This window comes from Dendrobates tinctorius, unplaced genomic scaffold, assembly GCF_039654945.1.
Source record: "Dendrobates tinctorius isolate UK_male_01 unplaced genomic scaffold, ASM3965494v1 ptg000107l, whole genome shotgun sequence".
Taxonomy (NCBI): domain Eukaryota; kingdom Metazoa; phylum Chordata; class Amphibia; order Anura; family Dendrobatidae; genus Dendrobates; species Dendrobates tinctorius.
The window spans coordinates 31,230,986-31,251,762 of record NW_027361775.1 but is presented as its reverse complement, the minus strand read 5'-3'; the positions used below and the strand labels follow the sequence as shown (position 1 = coordinate 31,251,762).

Here is a 20,777-nt window from a genome sequence, read left to right as displayed (position 1 = left end):
ACGGCTGGTAAGCGCAGACGACGCCATCCTAAGCATGAGCATCCCACTTATGCGTCTGCTCATGCAAACTTTGACGCACCTTAAGGAGCAGGCGTCTGCAGCCAATGTTGACGAGGAGGAAGAGGAGGAGGGAATCCTTGATGACATTCAGCCATTGTCTGCTCAGGGACCTCTCCTGGACGAGGTAGAGGAGGAGGAGGATGATGATGGGGATGATTACTTAGGGGAGGAGGATGCATCTCGTGGGGTAAGTTAAAATGTTGGCGTGGCAAGGTCTGGTACAGGGTTTGTGCGTGACGGGAGGGATGTGGATTTGCCAGAAAGTGCTCCTCCACCCAGCACTCGCAGTGCATCATTGACACCGGGAACATTGGCCCACATGTCAGATTATGCCTTGCAGATCCTAAAAAGGGACCCATGCATTGCCAAAATGATGAACGATGATGACTACTGGTTGGCCAGCATCCTGGATCCACGCTATAAAGGCAAATTACAAAACATCATGTCACAGGAGAACCTTGACCTAATATTGGCTACTAAACAAGCAACTCTTGTTAACCGGTTGGTTGAAGCATTCCCAGCACACAGCAGCGGTGATGGTTCTCACACGAGCCATACGGGCCGGGGGCAGCTTGGCAGAGGTGTTCGTGGTGCACACAGCAGAAGTGGCGTTGGAGACAGGGGTTTCATGACAATGTGGTGGACTGATTTTTCACGGACCGCTCAGACACTGTTAATACAGCATCGATGGAAAGTGACAGGAGACAGCAGTTGTCAACTATGGTTAACAACTACTTTTCCTCCCATATCGATGTTCTCCCGCACAGGTCATTCCCCTTTGACTATTGGGCCGCTAAACTGGACACCTGGCCTGAATTGGCCCAATATGCCTTACAGGAGCTCGCTTGCCCAGCTGCAAGTGTGCTATCGGAAAGAGTCTTCAGTGCAGCTGGATCAATCCTGACAGAAAAAAGGACCCGTCTGTCAACCCAAAATGTGGATGATCTAACATTCATTAAAATGAACCATGTATCCAAGGATTTTGTCCCACCTTCCCTTGATGACACATAGGTTGCCAGAAAAATGGCTAGCTTTGGTCCTCCTCCTATTCCGCGAACTTGACCTATTTCGCCTTTTGCAGCAGCTGAATGACCCACATCTACATATGCCACTTTGTAAACCTCCCTAAGTGGGTGGCCCCCCCATGGCCGGGGTCACCACCTAGCGCACAAAACCGTGCGATTGCCGTTGCCCTGGACAGGTGGGTAGGCCGACTCTTGGGCGCGGGCACTGGCATAGGGTCCCTCATAGTGCAATCAAGTGTCTCTGACAGTGGTGGTGCACACCCGCCGTCAGACACACCGCCGTACTATGAGGGGCCCAGTGCCAGTACCGACGCCCACGAGTGTGCCCCCCTTGCTTGGGCAGGGCCCCAGCATTTGCAATGTTTACCTCTCCCTGCTCCTCCGCTGTGTAGTCTGGGCTGTCAAATCCTTCACTGGGACTGCCACTACAAATTGATTGAACTGAAAGATGATGGTTAAGATGTAGCTATGCCCTGTCCTGCTGGCCGGGCTCTAGCTCCAGATGATCAGTGGCTTCCATTTCTTATGGACGTCGACTCACAATTACATGCAGTGGCGGTTTATCATCAGCTTTCACAGTTTTCCTACTCACAAATGTGTGACATTCCGGCGCACATTTCAAAATGTGCCCTCTCATGCCAATCAAATACAATCGCCTATGGCCTGTGGCTTCTGTCTTTTGCACTCCAAAGTTACGTGACAGATCATGATGGCCAGTGAGCACCATGCTTACATCGCTCCCTGTGATAAAAATTGGATTGAGATGAGTAACAGTGATGGAATCAACGGAAGTGCGATACAGCAAGACTTTATTCACTAAAAAATGTTTTCACTGTCTCAACACACAAATTAATTGAGGGTCAGCATCGCCTATGAGAATTGTGACGGAAGATTTTCCCGTGAATAATAATTCCTAGATTTCTGCAATCAATAGCCTTTATGTCACTAATTGTATGCATCTCATTTCCTATTGCGGAGAGGCTGGACTGTATTACTGAGACAGAAATATATATGAAGATTTAAAAATAACACCAAAAGTATATAGTTGTGTACGCCTCAAATGCATTTCCTTTTTTCCACTTTTTAGATTGCTGTGTAATCCATACTGAGAACACGGAGATTTTACATGTTTAAACTATGCTATATATACCTGCTATCCAGTGATAAAGTACCCTTTCTCAACTTTGTACAATCTGGTCAAATCCATACTGGGCCTGAGAACATCTGAGTCTGCCTCCTGATCTATAGACATATATTTTTAATGTGTAAACTAGGCTACATATATACGTGTTATCCGGTGAAACTGTACCCTTTATCAACTTTCTACAATGTTGTTGAATCCATACTGGGCCTGAGAACGGCTGCCGAGCTGTTAAGCAAGCTACAGCACCTGTGGTTTGGACACGTAATTTTTTCAGGAATGACAGTTAGGCCTAACTCCGGAATTGCAGTTGACCTGATCTTACTGGGAAATCATCGTTCGCGGGGAATAATCTGAATCCCAGATCCCCATCACTAACGGAGTTCAGCAGGTTATCTGCACCTGTAAGCGACAAAAGCTGGTCCTTTCAGTGTAGCGTGCATGCAGCCCCGGACATGTACTGGAATGCTAGACCTGTTATTGCTCGATCTCACGTGCCACAGCCTCGCGTATCCCTCTAGTAAGCTTGACGCGTACCACGGGGCCATGCCGGAGTCTCGGTCGTTAACGGAATAAAGCTGAGAAATCGCTAGCACAACTACAAACGGACATACCACACCACACACAGAATCGACAAAGCTTGCAATCTGTCCATCTTTTCTGTAGCTTGTATGGTAGTGGTTTCCCGGGTGCAGTCCAATTAAGCCACAGGCTCCACTCCCGGTGGTGCCCTTTTGGACATTCCTTTAAGGTTCAGCTTTGCAATCATACTGCCCCCGGAAGCCAAAAACTTTGCCTTCAGGGATGCTGTTTGGAGGTTCGTGGGAATAACGCCGCCCGATCAGCAGTCGGCATATGGGTCGTCCTCCCAGGGCTGTGGGGTACTCGGTACCGGGCCGGTGTCAGTGGGATGTGTCACTGCAGCGGTGACCCAGACGGTGGCCCTGGGCGCCCATGTAAATGGCGTGGTATAATGGTAAAGAGTTTATATAGATAGTTTGACGCCACCTGTGGTGTTCGGCAACATAGATGTTAGGCCGACGCTGCATGCAGATCCTCTGGGACTGATGGTGTTGTGCAGCAAAGATGGTGACGCTCCCCACAGGTGGAGCTGGAGTCCCAGGGAAGTGTAGATGTAGTGATGGGGGAAAGGCACAGGCGGTGTAGGTGCTGGTACCCAGATGTAGCGGTGCTGGAATAACTGTAGGACACCAGAGCGTGCAGTTCCAAAGCTTTACTCACAGTCTGCAGGTTACACAGATGCCTGCCTCCGTGCTGTGTCCTCCGGGTCAGGACCTCTGCCAACCTCCGGGACCAGAATGGAAAGCTCCCTTCCAACACTCCGCCAACATGTACCTTCCTGAACATCTCCTTTCTAGCGCTTGTGGGGGAAGCACTCACAGGACCGTGGTTCACTGAAAAGCCTCCTGTCTAACAGATGTTCCTCAGACTTTACTTGTATGGCAGACAGCTGTAGCCTTATCCTTCTGCCTCGCACACATCGATGCTGGGGCCTCCGAGCCTTAGTTGGGTACAGAGCATTTATAGCTGCTACTTCCCCCGGTTTCTGCTGCAGGAACGTCAGTGTCCCAACAAACTCAGAGACCGGAATCGGGACCATGCGCTCCAGCTAGGAGTGAGCCTTAACTCTGCTCATCCTCCAGCTCCCCTTCTCACGTCCACACACTTCCCCTTCCCTGCACAGAGTGCCCTAACTTACCTCCTCCCGACCACAGAGAGCAGCTCCTCAGCAGTCAGGTTCAGAGGTCTCCCTGCTGGCCTGGAGTGGGAAATGTGCTGTGTGTTGGTTTCACTGCTAGAGAGATCCTTCGTTGCTCCCAAGCTTGACAACACACTCCCTAGGAGGAAGGCAATGCCACAGTGGCGACCGTACTCTTGGGGACGCCACAAGTGCACTGAGGCCCAGCCACTGCTGGATGATGCTGCTGGTACATTGATATCCCTTAAAAATGGTACTTTATTGTTTAAAAAACCACAAATGTGGTATGCACCAGAAAAAGCGTGACTAAAGATGAAAAACAAAAATAAAGTGTTCAAACAAACAAGCCCATACTAAGGTGACACCTTGGAATCCCTCGTAAAGACTAAGCTGTATCCTGCCTATCATCGTGACTTCTCTAACTGCAAGACAACAGGGGTCATCTATATGGCCACGTGTTCGTGCCTTAAAAATTATATAGGTAAGACTAGGAGAGAGTTCAGAAGAAGAGTGGGGGAACATCTTGGGGACATAAGGCATCAAAGAGAAACCCCGCTTGCAATGCATATGTGGACATGCCATAAAGGCGACCTCGGTGACATCAAATTTTGTGCTATAGAGGTTGTTAATGTTAACCCAAGAGGAGGTAATGTGGACAAGGTGATTCTTAGGAGAGAATGTGAATGGATATTCAGGATGGAGTCCCTAGAGCCGAGGGGGTTGAATGAGCAACTGTCGTTTGCCTGTTTCTTATGAGCCACAGTAGAATAATGTGTTCTGCTTTGAGGATATTGCTCTTTTGGGTTTTGTTTGTGTTTCCCATTTTTAATGGGATCCCCATGCATTGTCATGGAATATTGGATATATATAAAAAAATTCCCCTCCTCACTGCCATATCTAGATCCACCCTCTAATGAATGTGAGCAGCTCTTATTAATCTCAGCTCCATTGGCATAATAATTTTTTAACAGGTGTGTGCTAGGGATGCTGTATATATATATTGATGCATATCTATTATTATCTCCAACTATGTTTGCAAATCATTTAACATCGGATTAACAACTATAGGATCTATATATATGTGCTATAATGCTTTTTTCCTATAGGTATATATATTTTGATTGTAAAAGAGTGTTCAATTCATTTAATGAGGGGCATGCCCACTGACTCCTGTTCACACCGCTGAAGGTTATGATGCGATTTACATTTGCGTACCTGCATGCTAATCATCATGCCGAAAAAAGAAAAACATATTAAGACTACTGAGCATCGGTCTATATGCCACACCTAGCGCTTTACTGTGGATTTATTTGGAGAGTGTATTTTACATGTGGGTGATATACTTCGGAGTGGACAGCGATTCTAAGCCGCAGCGCTTTGAGAGCGCTGTGAGATGGCTTATCCACAGACATTTGATTGGCGATCCAGCAGTGACGCTGCGTGTATGTCAGACGTGGCAAACAGTTTCAGCTCTGCTGATTGGTGAATGCTGGGAGACTTTCTGTCTGAGGACATCGGATTGGTCACCATGACGCTGCTGGAGAGTCCGGTTAGCTGATTGGAGCAACAGTGGATGGGTGTCGAGGCAATTGGCGCGCAGAGACGCCATGCAACGTGAGTGGGCGGAGCTGTTGCTCTGCGCGGCGGCTTTAAAGAGGGGAGTTGCACTGAGTATCGGTAAGCTATTTGCACCTTTATGGTACACAAGATATCGCAGCATCGGGCCTCCTGATGAGCCTAATAAGGCGAAACGCGTTGAGACGTTAACTGGTTGTTGGCAGGTGGCAGAAAATGCAGATGAGTATCGCTGTGGCAGTTCTGCATTTTTTCTGTATTTATACAGCAATGGGATATAGCCTTTATCCGTTCTGTGTGTTATGACTTATTAGAGTCAGTGCCTTTTCTATATATTAAGAGATCTTCTACATGAGATTGAGGCACTATTCACAAACTGTTTTTTCTATTATGATGTCTCTTGCTCTAATCTGACCACCGATTGCCATATGTGTTCTATTTAATTTTAACCTCTTTGCTTTGGGACACAGGGTCCTCTTTAAAGCAGCTTGGTCTCTGTCTAGAGATAGGGGTTCCCATATCTTGCATCGGGTAGAAGGGACCACTAGTGGCGGTAGGGCTTATCAGGGCCCCTAGGGACAGCCATCGTTGAGCGGGGGCGCCACAACGTTCCCCCCTAGGGTGCCAACCTCCGCGGACAGGCAGGATACAGCTTAGTCTTTACGAGGGATTCCAAGGTGTCACCTTAGTATGGGCTTGTTTGTTTGAACACTTTATTTTTGTTTTTCATCTTTAGTCACGCTTTTTCTGGTGTATACCACATTTGTGGTTTTTTAAACAATAAAGTACCATTTTTAAGGGATATATATGTATGATTTGACTTTGAGAACCCTTACAACATTGTAATTGAAATTGTTTATATTCGAACCTGGGATGGCTGGTTTTCTAGCAGGCCCCATTAATTCAGATTTGTGGCTGGAAGATGCAAATCAGGCATTCAATACAGTAGGGTCAGTTGAGGGCAATACTGGCCCGTTGGCTCTCAAAAATTTGTTTAATGAAGTCTATGGAGGTTATAAAAACTTTTTGAAATCTTGGTGGGAACTCAGGACACTTGAGAACTATATAAAAAATCGGATAATCCCAAGAGGTTTGAGGATAAACATCAATCCTTCCCCCAGAATCTCTTCACCGGACCTTTTGAATGTGTGGATGAAGGAATCCATTGAGTCATCTGTCAGATTTATGCAAATCCTATTGGTAGAAGAAAGGAAGGTGTTTGAGAGGGTCACTGGAGAATTAAATAAACTGATTGAACAAGTCCTGAAATTTAAAGGGGATACCGACTTTAATAGAAGGGAGGGAGTACTACAAAATTCCGTTGAGAGATATCAGGCCCTACTAAAAGAGCGAAAGCACCTCCAGTTTCATAGAGATCTTAAGGACTTTAGTGACAATCAGGTTTTTAGTTACCAAAAAGAAAGACAGTCTGAGGCTTCTTCATCTGATATTGATACCTCTGATACAGAAAGGACAGAGAGGGTATCGGGGGTACTTATCAGTACAGAGAGACGTTGTCGAGACAGAGATGGCAAGGTGGGAGGGGCAGATATGTGAAAAAAGGAAGAGGGTCGCACAGGGGAGGTATACGAATGCCAACTCCCTCTCCCTCTCCAGGTTCCAATTTAGTATCTGGTTTAGGTTCTGGTTCTGCTCAGCCCTTTACCCCAGCTGTCTCCTCTTCCTCTTTTTTGGAACAAGGTGCGAGGACGGGTTATCAATTAAGAACTCGGTTCAACCATTAAAAGGTCAGATTATAAACCTATCCTCGCACATCCTCACTATGGATGAACAGAGTGTCCTCTCAAGAGGCCTGAATTTTGTGCCATTGAATAGGTTCAATTGTTTTGAGTGGGTAAAAGATCTGAATTTGTTTTGTAGGAAACTCAAGTGGAAAAAGTTCTTTAGACACAATAGTCGTGAGGCCTGTAGACAACAGGGCCTTAATGAGGAGGACATTGAAGGATACGAGGCGCTCATTGGACTTCTAAATGAAAATAATAGAGCCCCCATTGCTGGGAAAGGTCCCTTTACTACTTTAACAAATAAAAGCGAAAAGATGCCACCTCTGGGGGATATGGGAAACATTGATATCTTTGCCAGTTTGGTAGAAAGGGACCTTAAGAGATTAACAGGACCAGAATGGGAGAATAATGATAATTTGTTGACCAGTGAGAGACTAGCACTTGAGGCCTTAAAGAAAAATGACCAAATAGTAGTGAAACCCTCCGACAAAGGGGGTAATATGGTAATCTTGAACCACGCTGAGTACCGTAAAATGTGCCAGGCTATACTGCAGGATAATTCGACATATGAGGTCTTAAAAGAGAATCCTATGGTCACCTTCAAAGGGGAGTTGCAATTGATTGTGGATAGGGCCCTAGTGGAGGGCTTGATCTCAAAGACTGAATTTGATTTCATTATTCCTAAGTTTCCAATGGTAGCCACCTTTTATGCATTGCCAAAGATACATAAGGGTCTCAATCCCCTCAAAGGGAGGCCGATTGTATCAGGTGTGGACTCTTTGACACAAAATAGCGGTTTATATATCGACCAGATAATACGCCCCTTTGTGGTCTCTATGCCATCATACTTAAGGGATACATCCGACCTATTGCTAAAATTAGAGGGCGTACATCTGGAGGGGGATGCTTGGTTGGCTTCTATTGATATAGAAGCCCTCTATAGCAATATACCACATGACGGAGGCATCAGAGGTGTGGGACACTATTTGAGTCAGAGGTCAATAGCTTGTAGAGGGCATAATACTTTTTTGTGCTCGCTCTTGCGATATGTATTGACCCATAATGCATTCTGTTTTGATGGAAAATTCTACCACCAGCTCAGGGGCACTGCGATGGGGTGCCCCTGTGCCCCTTCGTATGCAAACCTGTTCCTGGGCTGGTGGGAGGAGACTATTGTGTTTGGAGGAGAAGAGAAGTGGTGGCACGGTTTGATTTCTCTGTGGTACAGGTTCATAGATGATGTCTTTATGATATGGACAGGAGAAAAAGATCAGTTTGAAGAGTTTGTAAGAGAACTGAATCAAAATAATGTGAACCTGAGATTTACCTCAGAAATTCATAAAACCGAAATACCATTTTTAGATATCAAAATCAAAAAAGATCTAATGGGAGGTGTCTCCACTAGTATATTTCGGAAACCGACAAGTACAAATAGTTTATTACATTGGCAGAGCCACCACCCAGTTCCCCTCAAGAGAGGCATCCCGAAGGGACAATTCCTACGATTGAGGAGGAATTGTTCCAGGAATGACCTGTTCCATAAACAGGCTGGTGACATGTTCTGTAGGTTTAAGGCAAAGGGATACCCACAACATGTTTTAAACACGGCGTATGACTTTGCAAGGAAAGCAGACAGGGGTAAATTGCTGCAGAAACGTGAGACTGGAGACTCGACAGAAATAATAACAGTCATCGGGACTTTTGATGTAAATCATCAGGAGGTCAGGAAGGTCCTGTCCAAGCACTGGGATGTCCTTAGGTTAGATCCGGATTTGAAAAATATCATTGGTGAGCGTCCCAATATTACCTTTAGAAAGGGCAAATCAATCAAGGACATGCTGGTCCATAGCCTTTATAGGAGACCAGGGGTTGGTGGGACATGGCTAGATAGGAGACCCTGCGGCTTTTATAAGTGTGGGGATTGCAGTTTTTGTAAATATATGAGACCAGGGAAGTCCTTTTGTAGTGCGAGTACAGGCAAGATTTTCTATCATCGTGACTTCTCTAACTGCAAGACAACAGGGGTCATCTATATGGCCACGTGTTCGTGCCCTAAAAATTATATAGGTAAGACTAGGAGAGAGTTCAGAAGAAGAGTGGGGGAACATCTTGGGGACATAAGGCATCAAAGAGAAACCCCGCTTGCAATGCATATGTGGACGTGCCATAAAGGCGACCTCGGTGACATCAAATTTTGTGCTATAGAGGTTGTTAATGTTAACCCAAGAGGAGGTAATGTGGACAAGGTGATTCTTAGGAGAGAATGTGAATGGATATTCAGGATGGAGTCCCTAGAGCCGAGGGGGTTGAATGAGCAACTGTCGTTTGCCTGTTTCTTATGAGCCACAGTAGAATAATGTGTTCTGCTTTGAGGATATTGCTCTTTTGGGTTTTGTTTGTGTTTCCCATTTTTAATGGGATCCCCATGCATTGTCATGGAATATTGGATATATATAAAAAATTCCCCTCCTCACTGCCGTATCTAGATCCACCCTCTTTGAATGTGAGCAGCTCTTATTAATCTCAGCTCCATTGGCATAATAATTTTTTAACAGGTGTGTGCTAGGGATGCTGTATATATATATTGATGCATATCTATTATTATCTCCAACTATGTTTGCAAATCATTTAACATCGGATTAACAACTATAGGATCTATATATATGTGCTATAATGCTTTTTTCCTATAGGTATATACACTCACTGGCCACTTTATTAGGTACACCATGCTAGTAACGGGTTGGACCCCCTTTTGCCTTCAGAACTGCCTCAATTCTTCGTGGCAGAGATTCAACAAGGTGCTGGAAGCATTCCTCAGAGATTTTGGACCATATTGACATGATGGCATCACACAGTTGGCGCAGATTTGTCGGCTGCACATCCCTGATGCGAATCTCCCGTTCCACCACATCCCAAAGATGCTCTATTGGATTGAGATCTGGTGACTGAGGAGGCCATTTGAGTACAGTGAACTCATTGTCATGTTCAAGAAACCAATCTGAGATGATTCGAGCTTTATGACATGGCGCATTATCCTGCTGAAAGTAGCCATCAGATGTTGGGTACATTGTGGTCATAAAGGGATGGACATGGTCAGCAACAATACTCAGGTAGGCTGTGGCGTTGCAACGATGCTCAATTGGTACCAAGGGGCCCAAAGAGTGCCAAGAAAAAATTCCCCACACCATGACACCACCACCACCAGCCTGAACCGTTGATACAAGGCTGGATGGATCCATGCTTTCATGTTGTTTACGCCAAATTCTGACCCTACCATCCGAATGTCGCAGCAGAAATCGAGACTCATCAGACCAGGCAACGTTTTTCCAATCTTCTACTGTCCAATTTCGATGAGCTTGTGCAAATTGTAGCCTCAGTTTCCTGTTCTTAGCTGAGAGGAGTGGTACCCAGTGTGGTCTTCTGCTGCTGTAGCCCATCTGCCTCAAAGTTCGACGCACTGTGCGTTCAGAGATGCTCTTCTGCCTACCTTGGTTGTAACGGGTGGCAATTTGAGTCACTGTTGCCTTTCTATCAGCTCGAACCAGTATGCCCATTCTCCTCTGACCTCTGGCATCAACAAGGCATTTCCGGCCACAGAACTGCCGCTCACTGGATTTTTTTTCTTTTTCGGACCATTCTCTGTAAACCCTAGAGATGGTTGTGCGTGAAAATCCCAGTAGATCAGCAGTTTCTGAAATACTCAGACCAGCCCTTCTGGCACCAACAATCATGCCACGTTCAAAGGCACTCAAATCACCTTTCTTCCCCATACTGATGCTCGGTTTGAACTGCAGGAGATTGTCTTGACCATGTCTACATGCCTAAATGCACTGAGTTGCCGCCATGTGATTGGCTGATTAGAAATTAAGTCTTAACACACAGTTGGACAGGTGTACCTAATAAAGTGGCCAGTGAGTGTATATTTTGATTGTAAAAGAGTGTTCAATTCATTTAATGAGGGGCATGCCCACTGACTCCTGTTCACACCGCTGAAGGTTATGATGCGATTTACATTTGCGTACCTGCATGCTAATCATCATGCCGAAAAAAGAAAAACATATTAAGACTACTGAGCATCGGTCTATATGCCACACCTAGCGCTTTACTGTGGATTTATTTGGAGAGTGTATTTTACATGTGGGTGATATACTTCGGAGTGGACAGCGATTCTAAGCCGCAGCGCTTTGAGAGCGCTGTGAGATGGCTTATCCACAGACATTTGATTGGCGATCCAGCAGTGACGCTGCGTGTATGTCAGACGTGGCAAACAGTTTCAGCTCTGCTGATTGGTGAATGCTGGGAGACTTTCTGTCTGAGGACATCGGATTGGTCACCATGACGCTGCTGGAGAGTCCGGTTAGCTGATTGGAGCAACAGTGGATGGGTGTCGAGGCAATTGGCGCGCAGAGACGCCATGCAACGTGAGTGGGCGGAGCTGTTGCTCTGCGCGGCGGCTTTAAAGAGGGGAGTTGCACTGAGTATCGGTAAGCTATTTGCACCTTTATGGGACACAAGATATCGCAGCATCGGGCCTCCTGATGAGCCTAATAAGGCGAAACGCGTTGAGGCGTTAACTGGTTGTTGGCAGGTGGCAGAAAATGCAGATGAGTATCGCTGTGGCAGTTCTGCATTTTTTCTGTATTTATACAGCAATGGGATATAGCCTTTATCCGTTCTGTGTGTTATGACTTATTAGAGTCAGTGCCTTTTCTATATATTAAGAGATCTTCTACATGAGATTGAGGCACTATTCACAAACTGTTTTTTCTATTATGATGTCTCTTGCTCTAATCTGACCACCGATTGCCATATGTGTTCTATTTAATTTTAACCTCTTTGCTTTGGGACACAGGGTCCTCTTTAGAGCAGCTTGGTCTCTGTCTAGAGATAGGGGTTCCCATATCTTGCATCGGGTAGAAGGGACCACTAGTGGCGGTAGGGCTTATCAGGGCCCCTAGGGACAGCCATCGTTGAGCGGGGGCGCCACAACGTTCCCCCCTAGGGTGCCAACCTCCGCGGACAGGCAGGATACAGCTTAGTCTTTACGAGGGATTCCAAGGTGTCACCTTAGTATGGGCTTGTTTGTTTAATCATAGAATCATAGAATCATAGAATCGTAGAGTTGGAAGGGACCTCCTGGGCCATCTGGTCCAACCCCCTGCTCAAAGCAGGATTCGCTAAATCATCTCAGTCAGATGTCTGTCCAGCCTCTGTTTGAAGACTTCCATTGAAGGAGAACTCACCACTTCTTGTGGCAGCCTGTTCCACTCATTGATCACTCTAACTGTCAAAAAGTTTTTTCTAATATCTAATCTGTGTCTCCTCCCATTCAGTTTCATCCCATTGCTTCTAGTCTTTCCTTGTGCAAATGAGAATAAAGTTGATCCTTCTACAATGTGACAGCCCTTTAGATATTTGTAGACAGCTATTAAGTCTCCTCTCAGTCTTCTCTTTTGCAAACTAAACATTCCCAAATCCTGCAACCTTTCCTCATAAGACAGGGTTTGCAGACCGGTCACCATTCTGGTCGCTCTTTTCTGAACTTGCTCCAGTTTGTTGATGTCTTTTTTAAAATGTGGTGCCCAAAACTGGACACAATATTCCAGATGAGGTCTGACCAAAGAGGAGTAGAGGGAAATAATGACTTCACGTGATCTAGACTGTATGCTTCTGTTAATACATCCTAGAATTGCATTTGCCTTTTTTGCTGCTGCATCACACTGTTGACTCATATTCAGTCTGTGATCTATTAGTATACCCAAGTCTTTTTCACATGTGCTGTCACTTAGCCCTATTCCTCCCATTCTATATATGCTTTTTCCATTTTTATTGCCCAGATGTAGTACTTTGCATTTCTCCCTGTTAAAAACCATTCTGTTAGTTGCTGCCCACTTCTCCAGTTTATTTAAATCTTTTTGAATCCTCTCTCTCTCTTCTCTAGTATTAGCTATCCCTCCTAGCTTTGTGTCATCAGCAAATTTAATCAGTTTACCCTCAATTCCTTCATCTAAATCGTTGATAAAGATGTTGAACAATACAGGGCCCAGGACAGAGCCCTGTGGTACCCCACTTGAGACATTCTTCCAACTGGATGTGCAGCCATTTACGACCACTCTTTGGGTCCGATCACTAAGCCAGTTATGAATCCACCTAACAGTTGCCTTGTCCATTCCATACTTAATCATTTTTTCAATAAGGATTGTATGAGAGACTTTGTCAAATGCTTTGCTGAAGTCAAGATATACTATATCTACAGCATTTCCTTGATCCACCCAATCAGTGATACCGTCATAGAAGGAAATTAAGTTAGTCTGACATGACTTATTAGTTACAAACCCATGCTGACTCTGTTTAATCACTTCATTCTTATCCAGGTATTGACATACATGTTGTTTAATAATTTGTTCAAAGATCTTTCCTGGTATAGAAGTCAGACTCACCGGCCTATAGTTACCTGGGTCCACCTTCTTCCCCTTTTTGAAGATAGGAACAACATTTGCTCTTCTCCAGTCTTCTGGCACTTCTCCTGTTCTCCAAGAATTTTCAAAGATTATAGAGAGGGGTTCAAAAATTTCTTCTGCTATCTCCTTCAGTACTCTGGGGTGTAATTCATCTGGACCTGGAGACTTGAATTCATTTAGGCTAGCTAAGTGTTTCCTCACTATCTTTCTGTTTATAGATATCCTGGATTCTTCTATTCCCTTAATAGGACAGTGAATAACAGTTGATGTTACATTTCCTTTCTGAGAGAAAACAGATGCAAAATAGGAATTTAAAAGTTCAGCCTTCTCAACATCCTGTCTTACCATTTCATCATTTTCATCCTGTAAAAATCCTATGGCATCTTTGACTTTTCTTTTACTTTTGACATATCCCCAAAATCCTTTAATATTGCTTTTGACATCTCTTGCAAGCCTCAATTCATTTTCAGCTTTAGATAATCTGATTTGTGCCCTGCAGGTTCTGCAGACAGCATTATATTCTTCTTTAGATATGCCTCCCTCTTTCCATTTTATAAACATTTTTTTCTTCCTTTTTAGCATGTGCTTAAGTTCTGTGTTCATCCATCCTGGTTTCCTTAACTGCTTCCTATTCTTCCCTCTTTTCGGAATTGTTAACAACTGTGCTTTGAGAATTTCATTTTTCAAGATTTCCCATCCTTCCTGGACATTTTTGTCTTTAAGGATATCCAGCCATTGGATCCCTCCAATTCTCTTTCTGAATCCCTTAAAATCTGCCTTTCTGAAATCTAACCTTGACGTCTGAGTCTTCACAGGTCTTCCGCCTCTAGTTATCCAAAATTCTAAAATAGCATGGTCGCTACCTCCTAGGGTCCCAGCCACTTTTATCTCCTCAACCATTTCCTCCCTGTTTATAAGGATTAGATCCAAAGTAGCCGTTCCCCTTGTTTTCTCCCTTACCTTTTGGAAGATAAAGTTGTCAGCAAGAGAGGATAAGAATTTCCTTGACCTGTTAGTTTTGCCTGAGAGAGATTCCCAACAAATGTCTGGATAGTTGAAATCTCCCATGACAACTATGTCATATTTTTTGGAGAACTTGGCCATTTGATGCATAAAGAGTTCATCCATAGCTTCAGCTTGCACAGGCGGCCTGTAGTAAATGCCTACAATGGTGTCCTTTCCATTGTTCTGTCCTTGTATTCTTACCCAAACAGTTTCCACAGAACTCCCAGTCTCTGAAGCTTCAATCTCTGTGCAGATATACGCATTTCTAACATACAATGCGACACCCCCTCCTCGTTTATCAAGTCTGTTTCTTGCAAATAAGTTGTATCCTTCTAGTCTTGTATTCCAATCATGTGTATTGTCCCACCAAGTTTCAGTGATTCCAATGACATCATATTTCTTTTCCTATGTTAGTAGTTCCAATTCTCCTTGTTTGTTGCCCATGCTTTGTGCATTAGTATAGAAACATTTTAGTTTGTGATTGGTTTCTCTTTCTCCAATATTTTTATTAATTAGATTCTTTCGTCTTTGTTCTTCCTTTCCACTTCTAATAGCAGAGTTCTCAATAGCATTTGTCAGGTGTATGGCTTTTTCTGGTCTTTTGCTTCCCTTCCCATGTTGTTCTAGTTTAAAGCTCTCCTTACAAGTGTAGCAAGGCGACTTCCAAATACATGCTTTCCAGTCTTCGTAAGGTGCACCCCATCTCTAGCAAGTAGTCCATCGTATAAGTAGTTCACTCCGTGATCCAGAAATCCAAATCGTTGCTGACGGCACCATCGACGTAGCCAGTTGTTCACCTGCAGAATCTTATTCCACCTCCTTGTTCCATGGCCATCCACTGGGAGGATGGAAGAGAAGACCACCTGCGCTCCCAGTTCTTTCACTTTCTTGCCTAAGTCTTCAAAGTCTCTGCAGATGGTTTCCAGGTCGTTTCTTGCAGTGTCATTTGTCCCCACATGTAGTAGCAGGAATGGGTAGTCATCTGTAGGTCTGAAGAGTCCTGATATCCTGTCAGACACATCTTTAATTTTTGCACCTGGAAGACAACACATTTCTCTTGAAGTTATATCCGGTCTGCAGATAGCGGCCTCAGTTCCTCTCAACAGGGAATCCCCCATGACCACCACTCTCCGTTTCTTCTTCACAACATTTTTCTTTCTCCATCCAGGAGGACTCTGAAGGCGTACAAGGTTGCTGCTTGTTGGCAAAGTCTTATCCTGATGTATTTCTTCATTGTTTTCCTGCGTGAGAGCCTGGTACTGGTTTCTGAGCAGTATGGGTGCTGACTGCCTCCTGATCCTCCTGCTTCTCTGGGTCACATGTCTCCATTCCTCTGTTTCTTCAGGTGCACTTCGAATTTCTTCTCTTTCTGTAACATGAAGAGATAATTCTGCTCTGTCCAAGAACTCTTCACCTTCCTTAATGATCTTCAATGTAGCTAACCTCTCTTCGAGATTTTGCAACTTTTCCTCCAACAGGGACACAAGCTTGCATTTGTGGCATGTGAAGTTTGGCTTTTCCACTGGTAAGTCTGTGAACATGTAGCAAGAAATGCAGCTCACCAAATGGCTCCTGGCCTCTTCCATCTTGAGATTTCTTAAAAACGATGAAAGATGAGCCCAAACGGTTTTTCCGATTTCCTCTTTTCAGCTGCAACGGCCAAAACCCAGTGATCGTTGAGCTCGCGGAGACTCTTCACTTATCCCAGAAGGCACTGGGAATATGCAAATGATCTCCTCAAGACTCTTCCCCTGGTTTTCCGATTTCCTCTTTTCAGCTGCAACGGCCAAAACCCAGTGATCGTTGAGCTCGCGGAGACTCTTCACTTATCCCAGAAGGCACTGGGAATATGCAAATGATCTCCTCAAGACTCTTCCCCTGAACACTTTATTTTTGTTTTTCATCTTTAGTCACGCTTTTTCTGGTGTATACCACATTTGTGGTTTTTTAAACAATAAAGTACCATTTTTAAGGGATATATATGTATGATTTGACTTTGAGAACCCTTACAACATTGTAATTGAAATTGCTGGTACATTGACCCAGTCCACTACATTCCCCTCGCACTCTACACAGCCAGAATCTGACCCAGAGGAAACTCAGGTTCCCCTTCCCGCATACTATACCACCTTACACGGTGGCAAAGAGGAAGGTGCAGATGAAAGTGCAGGTTCCTTGAGCAGGTGGGGGGGCATACTCATGGGCGATGGCACTGGCACAGAGCACCGCATAGTACGCAAAAGTGTCTCTGCCGGTGGGAGGGCCTAAACAGCCAAGTGAAGTGAGATGGAAGATGAGGACGACAAGGAGTTCAGAGTAGTGTAGGGATTCCCTAGCAAGGAGACTTATGTAATTGCTTTCAGTGTTGGGACAGCAATTTTTGGGGAGCACTATACTCTGGTGAATGATATATGGGGCCCACCATACACTGGAGCATTCCAAAGGTGGACATCAGACACTGGAGCAGCATTTACATGGCCCATTATACACTATAGCAGTAGAAATGGGGACCATTATATATGGAGCATTATTTGGGCCCATAAGACAGTGGAGCTTCATCCATTGGGACCAACATATACTATAGCATTATGTGGAGCTCATCATATATGGTTTGAAACATTATATGGGAATAATGATTCCGTATGGAGAAATATATGGGCCTCATTACTCTGTATAGCGCACTAAGCGCTGGCCATAATACTGTATGGAGTTATATACTGTCCGTTTTTGGAGGTATTGGAGAATTTAAAATGGATATCAGTCATGAGATGTAAGAAGTGAAGTATTTTTCATTGTACTATACCGCTATTTCTCTGCCGTATCGGAGCATCATGAGTTGTGGTATGTGTTAAAGGGGCGCTCTTTGGCCCTGGGCCCACGAAAACCTGGAGCCAGCCCTCCCCCCCACAACTGTAGCCAAATAACCCCCATTTTTCAGTGCGTAACTAGTATTATGAAGTTAATTAAGGTTGACAAGCTTCAGTAACAAGAATTTATGCTTTTGGCATTCAATGGGCACTGTTGGTGTGTTTCCTGTCCTCCTCTCACTGCCGACTTTAATTCTCCATTGACTTACATTGGGTTTCGTGTTTCGGGACGACCCCGACTTTTCCCTATAGGCGGCCGATTTTGCTCGACCCGACTTTTGGAAAAGTCGGGTTTCATGAAACGTAACTCGACCCTAAAAAACCAAAAGTCGCTCAACACTAAGTATAAGTATCACATACAATGTATATAAATCTTTATTTAACAGATATTAAAAAGAAGATCATATAGAATATGCAAATACAATATCAGAGGCTGCAATGCCCATGCAGCAGTCTCAGGAGACCTTGTTACATATTTTGCCCTAATTTAATCCTATTATATGCTCCATTAGAACGTAGTTTAAACATTAGTAAAAGTACAAAAAAAGAGCATTTTAATATAAAGTGCTGCTAAATAGCATGCATGTACAATACAATTATGAATATAGGACTTACATAGGAGGACAAGGTATGATAGAGGTACTCCTGCTGCCCCAACGCAAGTTTCGTGTGGTCTCTTCCTCAGGAGGCGTGTGTTGGGAAGGAAGGTCAAAACATATATAAAGCTGGCTGGCCAGTAGGAAGGTGGATACTCATGTGGTGTGATTTTGATTGCCGGAGCAATCAGTGAGCCGGTGGCATGCCCGTAGTTGGCGCATGCGCGATGCATGTCCAGCGTCGTGTGAGGCTGCTTCAGCTTGCGTCCAGTTGAACACAAGCACAGGCACATCGGCAAGTCAACAGCGCATGCGCAAGAGTCCAAGTGGATCATTCGCCGAAGTGTCAGCGGCAGACACATTGCACAGTCGTGCAAGGATACAGAACGGAAATGCTAAAGTATAAGCCGCATAAGGAATGAACTACAGAAAAATTGCAGGTAGATATACTGTGAAATAATAAGTGAAACTGTGGATACAAAGAAAATGAGATGATGATTGAATAGAATGCATAATTTAGATTCCTAGAGCCAGGAATAATGGTCTAAAGAAAAAGTAGTGCACAAATATGAAACTATAAAAAGGGAGAGTGAAGTAAAGGACTTGACGATTGTAAGGGAAGAAATATCATAAATTGCATTGGTGTATGCTGTAACTGGTACTGACAATAAGAGAGAGATTATATGAATTGAAATGTGCTTATTATGTGTTTACTGAATGCTAGTGGAAAAATAAAATGTGTGTGTTTCTCTAAACCACTAGTTTCATATTTGTTCACTACTTTTTCTTTAGTCCATTACTCCTGGTAAATATGATCACTGCACCCTGTTTACCCAGCTTCGTATTTATTTGTTCATACTAGGTACCTACTCTGATATATATATATATATATATATATATATATGGGTGCAGAGGATATTCATGCCTGCCCCTTTCGTTATTTAAGACTACCTCCATCAGATTTTTGCACAATTATTGGTTTCTTTTTTACCAGCTCACCATTACTGCTTTTCTATCTGTACACACTACATGTTTTTTCTGATATTTGTATAGGTACACAGGATATTCCGGTGTGCCCCTTTTCTATTTAAGACTACTTCTATCAGGAATAGGTTTACTGGCTTCATTTATACTCTACCTAATGCACAATTATTGGTGGGTTTGCTGCGTGAACAGTCGGGCCTGGATCCTGCCCTGCCCATATCTATTTTGAGGTCTGCTGACACAGAGATTTAATAGAAGAGATAGGACCATCCCGATTGGGTACACCTTGTCATGATGGGATGGCTCTTACACTTTTTTGATCAAAATAGAGTTAATTTGCTTGTTGCCATTTGTTATTTACATGACCTTATTATTTTTTATTTAATTACTATAGGGATTTTGCTCACTTTGTTTTTATGTTAGATTTTGTTTGCTAAATGACGAAAGTGTGAACATGCACCTACACAGTGCACTTATACCAACATATATACAGGCTCATTTCTTTGATGTTACATTTACAAAATAAATAGGTTTAGTGGTATATATTTTTTTACATTTTTGCATTTGTTTGAAAAGTGTTAAAACTGTCCTGAAAGTCCTCAAATCTGTTACTCATGTCATCCAATATTTTTAATGCCGCAAAGTAGAATATACTTATCTTCTACAAATAGGAAAAACCCTTTTGGATTCTTGCTTAGAATCTTAATGGCCTTCTCTGTCATTTCTGCAAGGGTTGGGTCCATGGAATGGTCTCGGTTTAACTCGTACTTCATGTCTTTTGGTTCAAAAAGACCTAAACAGTTAAAACAAACACGATAATAAATGCGGTTGTAATGATCAGTTAGTATCTCAATCTCAAGTAATGAGAGAATGTTATCACTTTTTGTTTGACATTTGAATAAGAAAAAGACAAACTAAAAATGTAGTTGGTGTACAAAGAAAGCTGTAATTTCACAAAGGCAAGGACACTAGGAAAGCTGTTATACCCCGTTTAATACTATATATCATAGATATTAGAAAGGCCCACTTAAATATTATAGTTGTTAAAAAAGAGCCTTACCCATAAGATAATCAGTGTTACTTTCAACAACAGCTTCAAGCTGCTCTTTGTTCCAGACATATTTGGAACCCTGAAAAAAACAAGAAATAAATGCATTTCAAAATGATTGGAAACCGTACTGAGTACAGGGTGATTCACTCGTTACTTTACCTGGAAAAATTGCTGTGACTTCTAAAAGAGACAATCTATTGTACTGAAATTTGGACTGTATATACTTTGGTTCATGAGACGTGAGAGCGCAAAGAATCTCAGCGACAGCGACATGAAACATTCTCGCGCCGAGTGGTCTAGCGGACCTGTCACCCTGCCGTTGGTCTCCACTACAAGATTCACTTGTTGGACGCCTTTCTGCTCTTTGGTAGTTTGTGTGCTTGCATTTTACTCCTGCTGAATTCCTTCTTAATTTGTTAGCAATGTACAGTTATAGTTTGGAGAAGCGTCTTTCATTGTGAAAACTTATTGGAAAACGGACTCCTTAAACAGGTGCCAAAGTGAGTTTTTGAAAGGAAATTTTGAGGTCGAAATTCGACGTCCAAAC

The 20,777-nt window shown here is 43.7% G+C and overlaps 1 protein-coding gene across 1 annotated transcript in view; it reads right to left on the bottom strand.

Moving 5' to 3' along the window:
- LOC141100696 (alkaline phosphatase, germ cell type-like) overlaps positions 1-20,777 on the bottom strand; it is an 83,088-nt gene that overhangs the window by 23,305 nt on the left and 39,006 nt on the right. Inside the window, exons 6-7 of the mRNA XM_073589331.1 lie at positions 20,240-20,309; positions 19,838-19,972 (exon numbers count right to left, since the gene is read on the bottom strand). Coding sequence (XP_073445432.1) covers positions 19,838-19,972; positions 20,240-20,309 — 205 coding nt within the window. The remainder of the gene's footprint in view (positions 1-19,837; positions 19,973-20,239; positions 20,310-20,777) is intronic.